Source organism: Balaenoptera ricei, chromosome 9 (genome assembly GCF_028023285.1).
Source record: "Balaenoptera ricei isolate mBalRic1 chromosome 9, mBalRic1.hap2, whole genome shotgun sequence".
Classification (NCBI taxonomy): Eukaryota; Metazoa; Chordata; class Mammalia; order Artiodactyla; family Balaenopteridae; genus Balaenoptera; species Balaenoptera ricei.
In genome coordinates, this window is record NC_082647.1 from 47,064,056 (window position 1) to 47,081,683 (window position 17,628).

Here is a 17,628-nt window from a genome sequence, read left to right on the forward strand (position 1 = left end):
TTAATACATGCTAAACATGGGTGAACCTCAGAAACATGTTAGGTGAAAGAAGCTAGATGCAGAAGACCATATTTTGTATTATTCCCTTTATATGAAATATCCAGAAAAGGGAAATTATGGAGACAGAATATAGACTAGTGGTTGCCTAAGTGCTGAGAAGGGGGAAATGAGGAGTGATTGTTAATGGGTATGAAGTTTCTTTATGGTGATGAAAATATTATAGAATTAGACATGCTGAGGATTGCACAACTTTGTAAATATACTAAAAGCCATGGAATTGTGCACTTTAAATGGTTGGATTTTATGGTTATGTAAATTATACCTCAACCAAAACTGTTAAAAGTAATAGGACAAATATTTGAACAGACCTTTCACTAAAAAAATATGAGTGGCAAATGAGCACATAAAAAGATGCTTAACATTATTAGTGGTTAGGTCAATTCAAACTAAACCAGAAGATACCACAACATACCCACTAGAATGGTCAAAATTAAAAAGACACTGATGTGGCAAAATCCTCATGCATTGCTGGTGGAAATGTAAAATGGTACAGCCAACTCTGGAAACAGTCTGGTGGTATCTTATAAAGTTAAACAAATATTTACCATACAATTCAGTCATTCCACTCCTAGGTATTTATTAAAGAGAAATTAGATCACATGTTCACATAAAGATTTATATATAAATGTTCATAGCCACTTTATTCGTAATAGCCCCAAACTAGAAATAGCTCAGGTGTCCACCAACAGGAGAATGGATAACACACTATATGATATTCACATTCATATACTACTACTCAGCAATAAAAAAGAACTGATTCAAGCAACAACACTGATGCCCTCACAAATATGCTGAGCCAAACAAGCCTGACACAAACAAAGTACACACTGAATGTTTTCGTATAATCTATAGTGGCACAAAGCAGATCAACGGCTGTCCAGGCCTGAGGATGGATGGGTGGAAACTGACTGTAAAGGGGCTTGAGGTAACTTTTGAGGGGGGATGGAAATGTACTCACCTTGGTTGTAGTGATAGTTTCACAAGTATATGTGTGTGTCCAAACTCATCAGACTGTATACTTACAATGGATGTTACTGCCCTATGTAAGTTATAAAGTATTAGTTGCTTTTAATACGCTGAGAAGAAAAAAATTTGATTAGAAATATAACACTGTTCTCATTAAGGAAACAGGCCTCTAAAAATGGAAATGAGTTAACAAATCTGTCTGGTTGTCTTTACTGTAATTATTAGGGATGTAATATTCAACATGATAAATATAATTAATACTGATGTATTATATATGAAAGTTAAGTCAGTAAATCCTAAGAATTTTCAGCACAAAGAAAATTTTTTTCTTTTTCTTTTATTCTGTATCTACATGAGATGATAGATGTTTAATGAGCTTATTGTGGTAATCATTTCAGGATGTATGTAAGTCAAATCATTACGCTGTACACCTTAAACTTACATGTGCTTGATAAAACTGGAAAGAAAGAAAAAGAGCTAGATTTCATGCATCCATCCATGTTACTTATATATCTGCTGTGCCATAGCTGATTACCAACTTCTGCTAGGAATACTGAACCATAAGCTCCCTAAAGGCAGGATCTATCTTTTTTCCTGATCAGTGTTCACAAAGTGTCTCACACAGTATCTTCCATCTCTCAAATGTTCAATCAATATGTGCTAAATGAATGAACCACTTCAGTTAACCCTGCATTCTAGTTCAAGTAACTCCCACACATTTTTCTTCACGGTGAGAAGACTTCTGAAGATTACCAACATTAAGAATGAAAACTATATGAGACTATAGCTACTCACACGCCCACACAGTTACCACAGTGCTTTCTAGTGATTGATGTGAGTGTAATAAAACATTATCTTTGAATTATTAACTGCTACATTTTTCATTCCTTGCATTCCTGGTTGCTTATGGCAGCTTACTCAGTGACTCATTGGCAGCTGCTGCTTCAGTAGGGAGAGACAATATGGATTAAAACAAAGACAATTTCAAGTGTCAAAGCTGAGTTTTTGAAAGCCAAAGGAAGAGCCGGGAGCCTGAAGGCCAAAGGGCTTTTGATTTATCAGAGCCATGTTCTGGAGGCAGAAAGGGCTTTTAAGAATCTATAAGCGTTGCTGGGCAAATCAAGGATGTGAGCCTGGCTGAATAAAGTAGTTTATTCTACGAACCACAGAGCTGGGAAGAATGCATAATAATACAGGAGCAGTTTTCTCATTCAAAAAGATCCAAGAGTTCGATCAAGCAGGAAAGAGAATTGGAGGGGATGAAGCTACAGCTTAGTTGCAGAGGTCTGAAAACATGTTTGGCACTCTCCTCAACGGCTGACACCCTATTTTGGGGGTGTGAGGAAACCCTAGATAAGGGCTGTACACTGGCTACACAACAGGATCACACCAGAACAATCAACTCAAGAATCTCTGGGGTGGGATCTTTAATATCTTTAAAAAGCTGCCTCTGCCTTCCCTTCCTACCTTCTGAGTTCATCTAATGTTTAGCCAAGTGCTGAGAATCACTGGCTTATGAGGATCCCAAAGCAGAAGAGTATAATATCTGTCTTGCCTCGGTGTAGTCCATTCTTGCAGACAAACTCCCTGGCAATCCCACTCCGACTCCTTTCAACAGCTCACTTGAGCACAGAATCGCACACAAACTAGAGAACATCTTACTGAAGAGAGCTTAGAATTTACTGGTGACTCTCAAGCTGGATTTTGAAGAGTCTCAGTTTTGTGAATGAGGGTCAGGTGAACAAGTTTAGAAGTTTAAGCATGGATGTGGTAAAAAAGTGAACTACTGGCTAGAAGGCCTGAAACTCATGAAACTGCCCCCACAGAGCTCAACACAGGGGACAACTTAGACTAGTGCTATCATCAGCACTGCTCACAATTCCTACTCATTTGGCTAAAACTTCATACACTAATTCCTAACTATCAAACTGACCAGTTATTCAGAGCCTGTGTGTGCTCACCAAAAAAACTGATGATGACAAAAGCCAGTGACATCTATGAGAGCACACAAAGAGGATTCATTAGACCATCAACCTTTTCAAGATATTTCCAGCCCTTTTCATTGAAAAAATCTGGCAACTCTGCCTCAATTTAGTAACAACATAGGACTAGCTCTGCTCATGCGTAGTAGCTACATTAACTTTGAGAAACTCAGGTCTTCGGAAGTTGGTATTACAAGGATTTCAAAAATATTCAGGTTAAGGACAGAGTAGAAAAACAACCTCCCAGTCATCTAGACCTGTGAGTCCAACACGGTAGCCACTGGTCTCATATGGCTCTTGAGCACTTAAAATCTGGCTAGTTCTGAATACAGATGTGCTATAAATATAAAATATGTACCAGATTTCAAAGACTGAAAAACAAAAAGAATGTAAAATATTTCATTGATAGTTTTTAAACTGATTATATACTAAAATGATAATAGTTTGGACACTGAAATACCTCAGGAAGGCCTTTATAGCCTTTGCAATGTTTGAGTTCCAGCAATGGTTGAACCATATACCGTTTGACTTCCTTGATGGCTATCCTCTGAATACCTGGACATGAATATCCTTAACATTTACAGATTTAATAACATTTCAAATATTAATGAGTTACTCTGAAAGGCTCATGACATACAGTAACTTGATATTTTCCCCAAATACAAATTTACATTGCTAATACTGTACAGTTTGCTTTCAGTTATCCAGCTACTAAATGATCAAGACAATTCAAAAGCATTTAAATCTCAAACTGATTTTGTTGGGAGGATATTTTTTGGTCAGGTACTTTTAGAAATCTCATAAAATAATAAACACTGAATTCGTAAGTTTACAGGAAAGAACCACAGAAATAAGGCACTGTATGGTATAACAACTCTGTCATTAAGGTACTTACTGCAGAAAAACTGTTTTCACTCCATGTGGGAAACCAAATTTTAAATCATGTGGTAATATTTATGAATATAAGCATTTTTGACATTTTAGAACAATTCCCTTTCAGGTGTGTTAAGTTTCTATTATTCTCACAGGCTTTCCTTGTAGAAACTCCTAGTCTAGGAAGTTCCAAGTTGTCTTCAGGAGCACCTTTGAAACAATTTGGAGATTTTGTGGAAGTTCCCATGGATATGCTGTTATTAGATTAGTGAATGGCGGGGGTGGGGGGGGCTTGACTCCTTGACCTAATCTAATACAAGGATATCCCAAGGTCTTTCAGGAACTAATAAACCTCTTCTGGCCTTCCTCTTGCATAGCCTAACCCTCTCATCCCAACAGCAATATCCATCAGGAAAACAGGATTCATCCTTCCTATTACTAAAAAGACTCTGCTTCCAAGAGTAGTAGAAGACTGGTACAACGGAAAGGGTATGGGACAAATGAATCAAAGAGAAAACCTCAAGAATGCTTCAGAAAAAAAAAAAAAAAAGAATGCTTCAGAGTACATCTTGGCATTTCACTAAGCAAACCTACTTAGTGAAATGGCTCTACTCCAACAGGTATCTGAGGTTAAGAGGGAGATTAGTGGTGGAGGAGTCCAAGTCACCCAACCCAGATGTCGTTTATCTAGTTCAGTGTAGCCCACTTACCATGAACTTCTAACAGTGTTGGCCACATTTTTGTCTAGACACCCCTTGAACTCTAATACACACACACACACACACACACACACACACACACACACACACAGAGCAAGCAATTCCTGTCTGGCTTCTCTCTCAAGGCTCTGCCTCCCACTTAAGATCTTTCATGTTAGAATTGTTGTTCTTTATCTCTAGTTCTCCCTCCAGCAGATACTTCTGGCATAATTGGCTTTTCCCAAGGAGAGACATTCTGTCCTTAAGATTCCACCCTTCAGGGACTTCCCCTGGTGGTGCAGTGGTTAAGAATCCGCCTGCCAATGCAAGGGACATGGGTTCGAGCCCTGGTCCGGGAAGATCCCACATGCCATGGAGCAACTAAGCCCATGCGCCACAACTACTGGGCCTGTGCTCTGGAGCCCACGTGCCTAGAGCCCGTGCTCCTCACAAGAGAAGCCACCACAATGAGAAGCCCACACACCGCAACTAAGAGTAGCCCCTACTCACCGCAACTAGAGAAAGCCCACACGCAGCAATGAAGACTCAACACAGCCCAAAAAATAAATAAAATGAATAAATAAATTTATTAAAAAAAAAAAAAAAGATTCCACCCTTCAAGATGTGGAAAAAGTACAGCTGGGAGTTGTCTTGGTCTTATCTGTCATCCCTTACATCTAAATGACTACCAAGATGAGTTAAGTTCTTCCATCTTTGCTTTCCCTATTGTCATTGCTTTAGTTTTGCCCCTCATCATCTTGCCTGAATTACTATAAATTTTCTACAGGTCTCTCTACCTCTAGTCCCATTCGTCTCTAACCTGAAGGGAAAATCTGATTGTCTTTTTCCTGCTTAAAATCCTTCAATCATAGTTTGGCACATACATCTCTTCATGATTTGTCACCTGCTTACCTCTCTAGACATAGCAATCCTCCAAGAGTGCCATGCTTGTATGTGCTAAGCTTTCTGCCTGGGAATCCCATTCCCAGCCTCCTGCTCCACATGTCCTTTTATCCATATCCCTTAGAGCTATGATTATTCTTAAAGACTTAGTCATTCTCTTGCCTAGTCTGAGTTTAATGACCCTTCTCATTACCTCCACAACAGCCTTTGTGTGTACCAATGGCTATCATGGCATTTATTACTCCGTATTTGCTTCACCCACTAAAGATTAAATTCCTAGAGGTCAGTTTTCCTTGATTTCTGTATTCTTGGCTCCCTAACAGCCCACAGAACCAAGCAGTGCTTAATATATAACTGCTGAAATAATAAATCTCTAGATTTCAGCAAGAGCAAGATCAGAATCTGCACTGTCCTCTGGAATACTTAGGTTTCTTCAACGTATCAGTTAAGGTTTATGACTTACTCCTACACATCATGAATGAAGAGAATAACAAAATTTATTCACAGATGGGCACAAATATTTTTATTGTTTATAAAAACTACTAACATTATTAAGTGCTTACTCTGTGCCTGGTGCATACACGTTACTTTCCCATTTAATCCTCACAACAACCCTGAAGTAGGCAGAAGTATTACCTCTTTTTATAGGCGAAAGCGAGGCACAGAGAAGTATCTCGTCCAATGTCAAGGAGATGGCAAAACTCGGCAGTCTGGCTCCAGAACTCATGTGGTTAACCATTATGCTACAAAATTCAATACCTCTTCCATCATGAAAATTGTGCTTCAAAAGATTAATAACTCTCCTTTTAAAAACATAATGGAATGTTACTAAAATACAATCTAAATTTTAAAAATTATGATTGTGCACTGGCAGACCATCCCTCCCCAAAACTTAATAGCTCTCCAGTAATATTTCAATTACAAATTTACAAAATAGGTTTTACATTAGATATTTCACAGTACATCTTTCCTAATGGTTACGATAAAAAGGCCTCTTTGTCCATTACCACTACAAACAGTCGTTTATTAAGCTATTGCAGAATTTCAACTAATATTTTTAGATCCAATTTTTGTGGTAATGGGCTGAAATGTAAAAATTCAATTTTTTTCTGTATACAAAAATAAAGAAACTGTGACATCAGTTAATTCATGGTAACCTTTCAGCATTCAGGTAATTCTGTTTTATTGTAATGCACTGTTAACTTCTAGACATAAGGGTGGATATGATAAACTTCCTTGAAAACATTCTTCTCTTATTTTCTACTTCTAAATAATGGGATAATTTGGCAAGATCATTTGGAAGTCTTATTTATTAAAATATCAATAACGAATTGTTCCATTTTAGTTTAGAACACACTAATACAAGTTGTTCCTAACACGTTTTCTATATTTCTTGTGATTGATGCTTTAGATACCTTATTTAACAGGAAAATATTTTCTAGTAGAGGAAATTATAAAGTATTACAGAAGAGTTGAGGAAACCATGAACAGAGCAGTAGAGGTAAATATCTATCATTATCATGATTTTCAAATAAGGAAACTCATATAGTCATTGCAAAGCAATAAAATGTAATGGACTGCTATAATACAGATCAATATCATCATCAAGTTCCAAAATCTCTTTTGTATCTCTCTATAGGGTCTGCTAACTGTATTACATGCACACAGATGCTCAAAATGCTTTTGACTAATAATGAAAGCTTTTCAAGATGCTGGCACCAGATTCACTGGTAACAGGATACTGATAGAACTCTAAGTTTATAAATATAAATCATCAGTATTTATCAATCTCAGCATACCAAATCAAAAAGGAAGTCATGAGAATTTAGTAATAGAAGAAATTAATAATCACTTCTGATTCTAAGACTCGGGGTCCTGAAAGGTGCCTCACAGTCCAGGGCAGAGTTAAGAAGCACAAGGTTGGTTAACAGATACTATAATATCACTTTTTAAAATTTCATTTATTTCTGGGATGTGAGTTTATGCCATGCCACTCTTTACCTCTCTATAAACAAGCAACCAACAATCTATCTTATTATTAGCTATTGGTCTAAAATTAATGATGGCTTAAATATCTGAAAATATGTCAACTCCCCTAAGTATAGTAATGTTGCATTTTCAATAAAACTCAACATTAACATATCTGGTTTTCTTTGATGCCTTTTACTTTCCATAGAGAATCAGATACCTTAAAAGACGAGGTATTTCCCATTCATATAATACAGGGATTCTGTGATTTGAAAAGAACATCCAGTTTCTTAGCTTAAGCACAGCATTCACAGAATATGGTATTTGAAGTATTGTCTGGGTAAGTTATTACCAAAAAAATTTTACCAGCTGTTCCTGAATAAGGATCACTACTAGGAGTATACCAAGTAGCAATTTCCTGTAAAGAAAACCAAGTAACAATTTAGTTTCAGAATGAAAAGATCTGGGTAGAGAAGGAAAGTGGACAACACAGATAACGTAACTACCATAATGTTCCTCACAGTATGTTGTAGCAAAGAAAAAGATCAGAAGTTACATACTTCAGAAACAAAGGGGAATGGGCCAAAGACAAAATATTGGCATGCTAGAATTTTTTTTTACCTTAGAATATATCTAAGAAAGAACAAGGGACACTTCACATTTAACCACTCACTGTCAATATGTTCTGAGTTTACCTCAGGATAAATCAAAATGCGAGAAAACGGCCCAAATGAATTAGAAAACTTCCTGTAACTAACAAACTGTACTCATATTTAAAGCAATATTTACCTCTATGTAGTTTTATAAAATTCCTAATAATCTGATTTATATGGAAACTTTCTCTTTGAAAACATAAGATGATTGGATATTAATATCAACATATAATGTGGATGTCAATCAGATGGTAAGTTCAATTATTCTTTAATTTTAAAAAAGAGTTTCATGCTTTGTTCAAATGTAGCTTATTGTTAGAAAATTTCCCTTCTTTAACTCTCTTTTAGTAAATAAAATTAGGTAATATTGACATTAAATTTACAGTCTCTTTTCATTTAAAGGAATACCCCTGTGACTTGCTATAATATGTTAAACAACTGCTCTTAAACTTCACTAAACCCAAATTTGGCAAGCGAACTAAGCTTTGAAAAAAATCTGGTATTTTCATTAACTCATTTAAACTGGAATCTTTTTGAAATACATACTGCAAGTATGCTCCTCAGGCATTTTGGGGCTGCATTCTAGTAGACTGTTTAGTATGTGAAAACTTAAATAACTGTATAACATTTAAAAGAAATAGAAGACTTGCACTAAGAAACTAAAACCTACCCAGTACCCAACAGTTTAACATGACTTTTTTAGTTGTTTTGGCTACCACAAAATAATGAGTTATAGAAACCATTATTTATATTTCAATCAGACACTGCTCTTAAAACACAATCTATATCTGATTTATAACCAGATCTGAAAAACACAGATGAAGACTATTCTTAGTTTATTTCTCTGGGAAAGAGCCAAAAGAAGACAATAATTGTACTCATATACATTCTTACGCTCTCTTACACATTTAGGGGGAAAAAAAGCCAGATCACCGTAAGATGAGTCAAAATTGGCAATTAACCCATTATGAAGAAAAGAGCGGCACTGAAGTGAAATTTCAGAACACAACTGCTTTCTATATACCCAACTGTGATCTTATTTGAAAACAAGTATTTACAAAGATTCTAGAAAACTATAACCAACTTGATAACTAGGGTTTCATTCTTTATTTTGTCTCCATAATATTCAGTTGTCAGTAGTTTCAGCTACACATTTAAACATGTAACGTGATTTTATGTCCTACTTACACTATTCAGTGTCTGTATATAAATTTACAAATATTATAAGTGACATTATATACAATATTACTTATAATATTTTCCAGATTAGCAATTTTGAATTTAAATAAAAACTGGAGCATCTGGGCTTTAAAAAAATGTCAATTTCTAAATTCTTTTCAGGAAGTCACTGATGGAGACTGAATTTAAAGTAAAAAAAACAAAATGCTACCTTTTGTAAATTTTAACAAAAAAGGGATCACTATAAACAGATTTAAGTAGATACTGTTCTAGACAAATAATGAAGTAGCACTTGACACTGACAAACACTGAACTTTCTCTTAAACCACAGGAGCTTCTACTGTAGGAGCTGCAGCACGGAACCGTATGACAAACAAAGGCTAAGTGAATACGACTGTGAGTGTATGGTACAGGATAAAGAAGGAAAAGGGAATTTAGGCCAATAAACTTTAAAAGTCAATGAGTAAATTATATCAGAAAATCAACTTCCAAGAGAATATCAATAGTTAACTACCACAGCTATAGTAAATCTTTTCCTTCAAGAATGCAAGACAAGAAAATAATTCTTACCATAACAATATACCAGTAGAAAAAAAATTATTCACATTCTAAGAGGTTTTTCTTGGTGTGTGTGTGTGTGAGAGAGAGAGAAAGAGGGAGAGCAAGAGGGGAGAGAAAGCTTACAAAATTGAAAATGTGAACTAAAGTGTATTCATATTAAGATTTTGTGATAACAGAAAAAATTTAAGGAAAGAATATTTTCTTTGAGGGAAGAATATTTTCCATAACTGGTTAAAAAAAAAGCACCTATGAAACTGTGCTGTCAGCTGTCACAATGGAGGTTTTGGACTCTTCTATCAACTGCAGCATAACAAAAGACATTTCACAGTAATAACTTTAGGGAAAACATTACCTGGTTTAGGATCACACTGAAAGCAATGAAAAACTCTTTTAATTGTTTATAATATACATATTTTTCTGGGTAGCAGCAGTTGCTCCTGTACGTGCCCTTTTAAAAAATATGAAACAGAAGCAATAGAGTAGAAAAAAAATTGAGAAGGATAAGAATAGCAGCAATAAACAGAAAAGCAAACACTTAAATACATTAAAGAAAAGCTTAAAATAAGGAAACAGTACTGTGTAACTCTCAATTATACTGAGTAAAGTGCACTGCTTAAATTGTTCACTGATAATATTTTCCCTATGTTGAAAACATGAAATCTATTTATTGGTATTTTTGATATTAAAAAAAAAAAAAAAAGACATTCACTGTTGCAGCCCTGATAGCTCTCTTCCAGTATTTTTTAACCATTCAGATGTATTTTGTGGGAATATTTATTCACATAATTTTGCTTAATACATTTCTTTCTAAACAAGACTGAATTTAAAAGTCTCTAACATTTTCAATTACAGTAATAACACATTAATAAATTATAAATTAACAAAATCTTCATGTTTGCTTTAAAAAATCATTTATCAAATGCTAAACCCCAGATTATCTGGAAAATTAAAGATGCAAATTGCTATAAATCTGGCATCCCAATTAAATTCTGATTTTTAAAAGTATATAAAAATGTCCCTCAAATTATTCCAAGTTCCACTCAAGAAAATTTTATTTTACCCTTTTCATAAGTTATTAAGTTTACAACCTGCTAAACATTTTACCCAAATGTAGGAAAACTGCCTGGAGATGCAAGGCACAATAAAATAATTACATGAAAAAGAACAAACAAAAATACCGGTTAAAACAAAGTTACTGTAGCTGGAAGCACTTAAAATTGGTAATTAGTATTTTTTTAAAGTTGCATAGCTGCAAGATGATTCACTGCTGATTAACTAACTGTTGAGCAGTTTTATTTAAAAAGGAAACAACATATTTAATAAACTGCAATTCTGTAGATAATCCAAATTTAATTAATTAAAATGTAATTATGTAACTTGATTTTTTTTTACTCTTTGGACTGCATTCTGATAATGTTAAACCTTTAATTTAAAGTATTAACATACTTCAGCTTTCCTATGTAGAAGTCTATTTTCCACTCTTGGGGAAAAAAAAAGAAAATCAAAGAACTTGAGATCATGGTCTACATTCAGAGAATGTTTTACTGCTTGATTACATTTCTTGGTTTCACATTCAAGACTTTAATTTTTAAGAAGTAAATTACGTGGTCTTCAATTTAAGAATAGATGAATGCAGGAACATCATGTTGGGGAAAATAAAGGGAACCCAAACTAACCCAAAACAAATTAAAAACAACTAGTTGCGCAGCTCTAGAGAACTTAATCAAAAGTTAATCAACTTTTAAATCAGTTAACTTTGGTGTCTGAATATAAAATGTTCATCAGTATTACCTATGTAGATGACTATTAAGGGATGTGCAGCATTTTCAAAATCCCTGTGTGTCCTTTATATGCATGTTTGGTACACTGAGTTCTGTGACAATTGTCCTCTCCTCAGCAGGATTTTTTTCCCTGTATGATTGTCCATCTCTGCATTACTGAGTCTCACAGAACTTAGATTTCTGGCTGAGTGTGCCTGCATTTTTGTTTTTGCTTTTCCAGAGATAAATCTTCATATCCTCTCAGTTTTTCAAGCATCTTGAAAAGACAAGGAAACCTGTGTAAAAGTGGATACATTTAGTTTAAGCAATGGTCCATGATAGTAATACAAATCAAAATACAACATCCATTTCCCCACGAACATTGCTTTAGACTGTAAATTTTCATACACTTACTTAGTATTTTAAAAACTGATAAAATTTGTTTTCTGCAAAAGAACAAATCAAGGACACAGAAGGACCAATTAAAGCTTAAAATAGTTACAAAAAGTAGCCACTAAGTAACAGTCATTCCCCCTCCACAACAAAGACTACACCAAACTACAGAAAACACACACACACAAACACACACAATTTACTAAGCCCTCTCCAAGTAACTAAAAACCTCGAATTACAAATAGTGAACAATTTCCTAACTAAACAAGACCTTAGATATTCATGTATCTCCGTTTTGGGCTGACTACTAAATTTGTATGCTGAAGAGTATCAGAAGTGCTACTTACATGTTGCCTTAAAAAAAAAAAAAGTTTTAACAACACTGAATCCTCTTCAAACCCACACATTTTTTTTTTAACATTTTTATTGGCGTATAATTGCTTTACAATGTTGTGTTAGCTTCTGCTGTACAACAAAGTGAATCAGCTATACGTATACATATATCCCCATATCCCCTCCCTCTTGAGCCTCCCTCCCACCCAAACCCATCCACTTTTAATCTAGGACAGCAAAAGGGATAGAAGAATTTATCATTTGACAAATAAGGGCAGTCAGAACAAAAGCAAAAACGTGAGAGAGTTGAGATATTCCATGTCTACACATTCTCAGAAATGACTCTTCAAGACCCATAGAGAAAGATTCCATTGGTTCACATTTCTGAGGGCAGCTGCCACCAAACTCAGGTTCCACAATGAAAAAAAAATGAAGAAGAAGATAACATTGATATATAGGGTAAGGAAACTGAAATGCTGTTTAAAACCAACAGACATGCATATTGACCATGAGATGAGATGCATGGTCCACATATCCCATAACCTCATTGTGACACTAAAAGAAAAATTTCGCTGATTAGACCATGTAATAAAATATTTTATATCATAAAATTCCATTTTCACACAAAAAAGTTTATTGACTAAAAAGATAAATTTTATCTATGGGTGAAAGATTTAGACATATTATTTTGATATGTGGAATACTAAGGTAAAAATTTCATTTTATTAGCATTGGTTTTTAGTACTTAAAAAGCTTCTAAAATTTTAGCTATAGCTTTACTTTATTGGCCCAGATGTAAGGTGACCCTGAAGACATTCCAAAGCATCCTCCTCTTCAAAAAACCCTTTACACAGTAAAATAAAAACATACATACATGCATGTATCCTCAAAATACCACTCCATCACCACACTTCTCTTATACAGCAACCTAATCCCAATTCATACCTCAAATGTGTCAAGGTATGATGATCTGAATCATCTCACAGTAAAAGGTTCAAAAGCTGATACAGTCTACCCAGGCCTTCACATTTCACAGGCATAACCCTAATGTTATTAAGACAGAGGTCTCTCTCAATGTTGCAGCTCTTATTTCAGCTGCTATAGCTGCTATTATCTCAAATATATTTTGCCAATATTCTTATCTGCCGCTATTAAATGACCCTCATTAAGAGGGAACAGAATTCCTTGAATGTGTTTATTATCTCAACACCTCAAATTTAAGACCAGGAGTTACTGAAATAAAAGGAAATGGGGGAACAGCACAGGACCAGATCTCAGGTATTATCTGCTCTAGTTTCCTGCCTCCAGTCTTAGACATTGAGGAAAGATTGTTGTCTGTGACTATCTTGAGTCTCTCAACACAGAGGTTCTAACTCCTTCCAAAACAATTCCAAGATTGGCTAAAATATTCTGCCTTCATATAAAACACAATGTTTTATATCATTTTTGAAATGATAAAAATAAAAAGCTTTTCATATACATGAAGATAGCAATTAGGTTAACTATTTTTTCAAAGCTAAATGATGGAATATGAAAAAAGCAATACTCAAGTGAGGTTTTCATTTCAATTCGCTAAACATTTTCAGAAAATGCAGAGTCACGAATAAGCTACGTCAATAGTGGAAAACAAATTCTGTATTTGGTTTAAAATTCAATTTTTTTTTTTGTCTACTGTATAGGTAGGATACAAAAGTGAAAGATTAAATTGAACGAATGAATACAAATGCAACTTTCTGAAGAAACTGTTCCTACCTAATAATAGCAAAATAGCAAAGAACACAATCTTTTGATTCAATTCCCAGCTCTACTAAGGAACTAGCTATGTGACCTTGACAAGTCAAGTTTCCCTCTCTAAAACTTAATCTCATCATCTGCATAACGGGAGTAGTTAAGAGTACTGAGCTCAAAGGGTTGTTATACCAATTAGATGAGTTATAAATGGATGTAAAATGCTTAGACCAATCCCCGGCACATAATAATGCAATATAAATGCTAACTAATTATTATGATTAGAATTATATTATATTGCATTACCTAAAAACATACCTGGGAAGTTATGGATAAGAGTATGGAATTTGATTCTGTTGCTAACTACATGTCCTTGGACTGTTGGTGCAACGTGCTTCTTAATGTCATAGAACTTAATTACTCTGACCCTCAGGTTTCTCATTGGTAAAATGGGGTCATGATATTTACTTCATGGGGTTTTTTAAAGTATTAAACTAAAATTAAATAAGCTAAAGTGTTCTAAAGTACCAAAAATATAGAGTTTACTTAATATATGACTCTCTTCGGGAAATCAAGAAAGTTGTTTTTATGTATCTTTTAATGTGAGTTTTCTATACAGTAGCCTAATACAATGTCTGGAACACATACACACACACACACACACACACACACACACACCCCTTAATTAATAAATGAGTGAATAAAAACGGTGGTTGAGAATGTATAACTCAGGTAACAGTTTAAAAAGCAATTAAAACAGAAAAAGGGAGAATTACCTATAAAACAGGAAGCTGATGCTTAATCTGAAGGGTGCTCAGGGCAAGATCTATTTACTTCAAACCATTCATCTATGCAGCTAGAAAAGAAATAAACCAGAAAAACTGAAACACTTACGTTTAATTATTTATATCATAACAGTCATAATAAAAATGCTTACTTCTTGACATTAATATATCTCTGTGGAAAAAAATACAATGTTTTTAACGACCATATTTGGCATATAGAAATAAAAGATAAGAATATGTTTATTACATTCTGATTATTCTAAGCAGTCAGGGAAATGAATCTTTGCAAAATTATGCTATAAAGTACTTTAAAGTTTAAAACAGAACAACCATTCCCAAAAGAGAACCTAAAGAACTACCACTTTACCAATATTCAAAATTAAAGGACAAATCTGGACAGATATTTCTCTCTTCAAATTAGTTGTTCATTTATGCAAATGTCAACCAGTTCATGCCATAGATCAAACTTTTAAGCTTTAATTCTTGACAATACTGCATTACATTTTAAAAGACCATATTTATGTGATGTGAGTATTGAAAACTTAATTCTATCCCTTCCTTCCTGCAATACATATACATATACAAATAAATATACCATCATCCATTTGTATTTATAAACTATTTCATGATTTTATAGGAAGTTAAATATTAGAAAGTTAAATATTAGTTAAATATTTTATAGGAAGTTAAAGTTAAATAATACTATTTCATGATTTTATAGGAAGTTAAATATAGGAAGTTAAATATGCCCTAAGTTATATTAGGGCAGCAGAGCCTTTTAATTTTAGTTTTATAGATCTGCACTGTCCAGTGCAGTAAGCCACAAGCCACACGTGGCTATTTAAATTTAAATTAATTAAAATTAAAGAAAAATGCACATCCTCAGTCACACTAGCCACATTTCAAGTGCTCAACAGCCACATGGCTAGTGGCTACTCTACTAGATAGCACAGATATATAACATTTCCATCACTGCAGAAAGTTCTAATGATAAACTCAAGGCCTTAAGAAGGTTAAGTAACTTGCTCAACAGCTAGGAAGTTACCCAAGCAGATTTTATACTGTTCAACATTCTCACTGTCGACACATTGCAAAATTGCATATGCCACAAAGCTAGAAGGCTTGGCTAATACGTTGAAGGGTAAAATTAATATTTATCCAACCTCATATCCTGACAGGTTGGTTTGATAGGTAAAAATGATGGATAAATTTAAAAGGAAAGAAGGTAAAAGATCTCAACCATATGACGTTCTTTCAATATCTAAAACAATTTCTGTTGTCATTAAGACTTTTGCTGTCTAAATAAACATGCCCAATTTGGCTTATGACACTGTTTTCATTCAGCCTGCTCTCTATTTGACTCACTTGGCTCTAGACGTCCTCTGGTCTACCAGAATACCTCTTACAACAAAGTACTGAGAAATGAACAAAATACTCCAGATGTGTTAACAATTCCCAATACATCTGAATAGTACACCCTCTGTGATCTAAAATGGGTACTTCTTATTTTACAATCATATGATTTCGGCTTATCTAGACAAAGAAACCATTTAAAATCCCAGGTCCTTCTTACATAAATTGCTATCAGCCCACATTATTTAAAATATTATATTTCTCTCTCCAAAATCCAGCAGAAAATCACTCTCCTGATTTTGGTGCTTTACTTTCTTAGGCATTTTCTTACTCTAAAACTATATATATGAGTATTCCAAAACAACGTATAGTACTGTTTCCATGTTTTAAATTTTATTTGAATACTACTATAAGGTATGCTTTTTTCTAGTGGCTTTTTTTCAGTCAATTTGAGGTTTGCAATTGTTAATAAATAAGGCTCTAGTTTTTACATTTTCACTGTGTATAGCGTTCCATCGTATAAGCACACCGCAATTTATGTATCCATTCTTTTACCAATGGACACTTTCAGTGATGCTATGAACATTCTTATACATCTCTTAGCCAGCACTACTCAAAGGGTGGTACACACAGTGCTAATCCTTGAGCTATCTGTTACCAGTCCCCTAAACACATTGTTTTGATTGACTTTTTTTTTTTTTTTTTTAAGCACTGCACAACTTTCTCAATGAAGACAGCACTGTATTGATTTATTTTCTGGTACAAGCTCCTTGATCTCACCCTGTACCTGCACACTAAGTAGTAGTAGCAGCACTGTCCTGGAGCACAAGATCAAAAATCCCTCCAGAGCATATACCTAGGAGTGGAATTACTGAGCTGTAGGATATGTACAGCAGACACATTTGTATGATTACTGGACACTTGTGGCTCCTTTTTATGAACTGGCTGTCAACAACTTTTGCCAATTTTTCTATTTTGATTTGTCTTTTCCTTATAGATTTGTAAGAAGTTATTATCCAGATATTTCAGCTGTAACATAATACACACATTTTTGATGAACCTTGCTTTCTACAAAACTATTCACTAAAAATAACAGGGTTTATGAGAGAAAAAAAAACAGGTTAAATAAAGGCAGACCACTCAAATAATACAACCCTGTAACCGGAACAAAGCTGTGCTCCTTCCAAACAAATAAAATACCTCTGTAAATATAGGATTTTTTAAAAAAGGGTGAGGTTAGCTTGATATAAAGAGGATTAAGGAAGGATTGATACTGTTGAGTTACAGAGACAAAAGCCAAAGCACAAAATTTGAGAACTATGAAGTAAGCAGGCACTTCCAAAATAAATCCCAGGGCCTAACTGAATTGGGTGTGAGTCTACTTGGTGAATGGGCATCCTTAAAGTTAACTGTATTCTTCCATGGCTTGCTTC

General features: G+C 34.4%; 1 protein-coding gene across 1 annotated transcript in view; it reads right to left on the minus strand.

Annotated features, from left to right (window-relative positions):
* Positions 1-5,992: 5,992 nt before the first annotated feature.
* The window catches only part of ZNRF2 (zinc and ring finger 2), a 96,636-nt gene continuing 85,000 nt past the window's right edge, over positions 5,993-17,628 (minus strand). The window contains exons 4-5 of the mRNA XM_059933669.1: positions 14,834-14,913; positions 5,993-11,899 (exon numbers count right to left, since the gene is read on the minus strand). Of these exons, the coding sequence (XP_059789652.1) occupies positions 14,856-14,913 (58 nt within the window). The 3' untranslated portion in view covers positions 5,993-11,899; positions 14,834-14,855. The remainder of the gene's footprint in view (positions 11,900-14,833; positions 14,914-17,628) is intronic.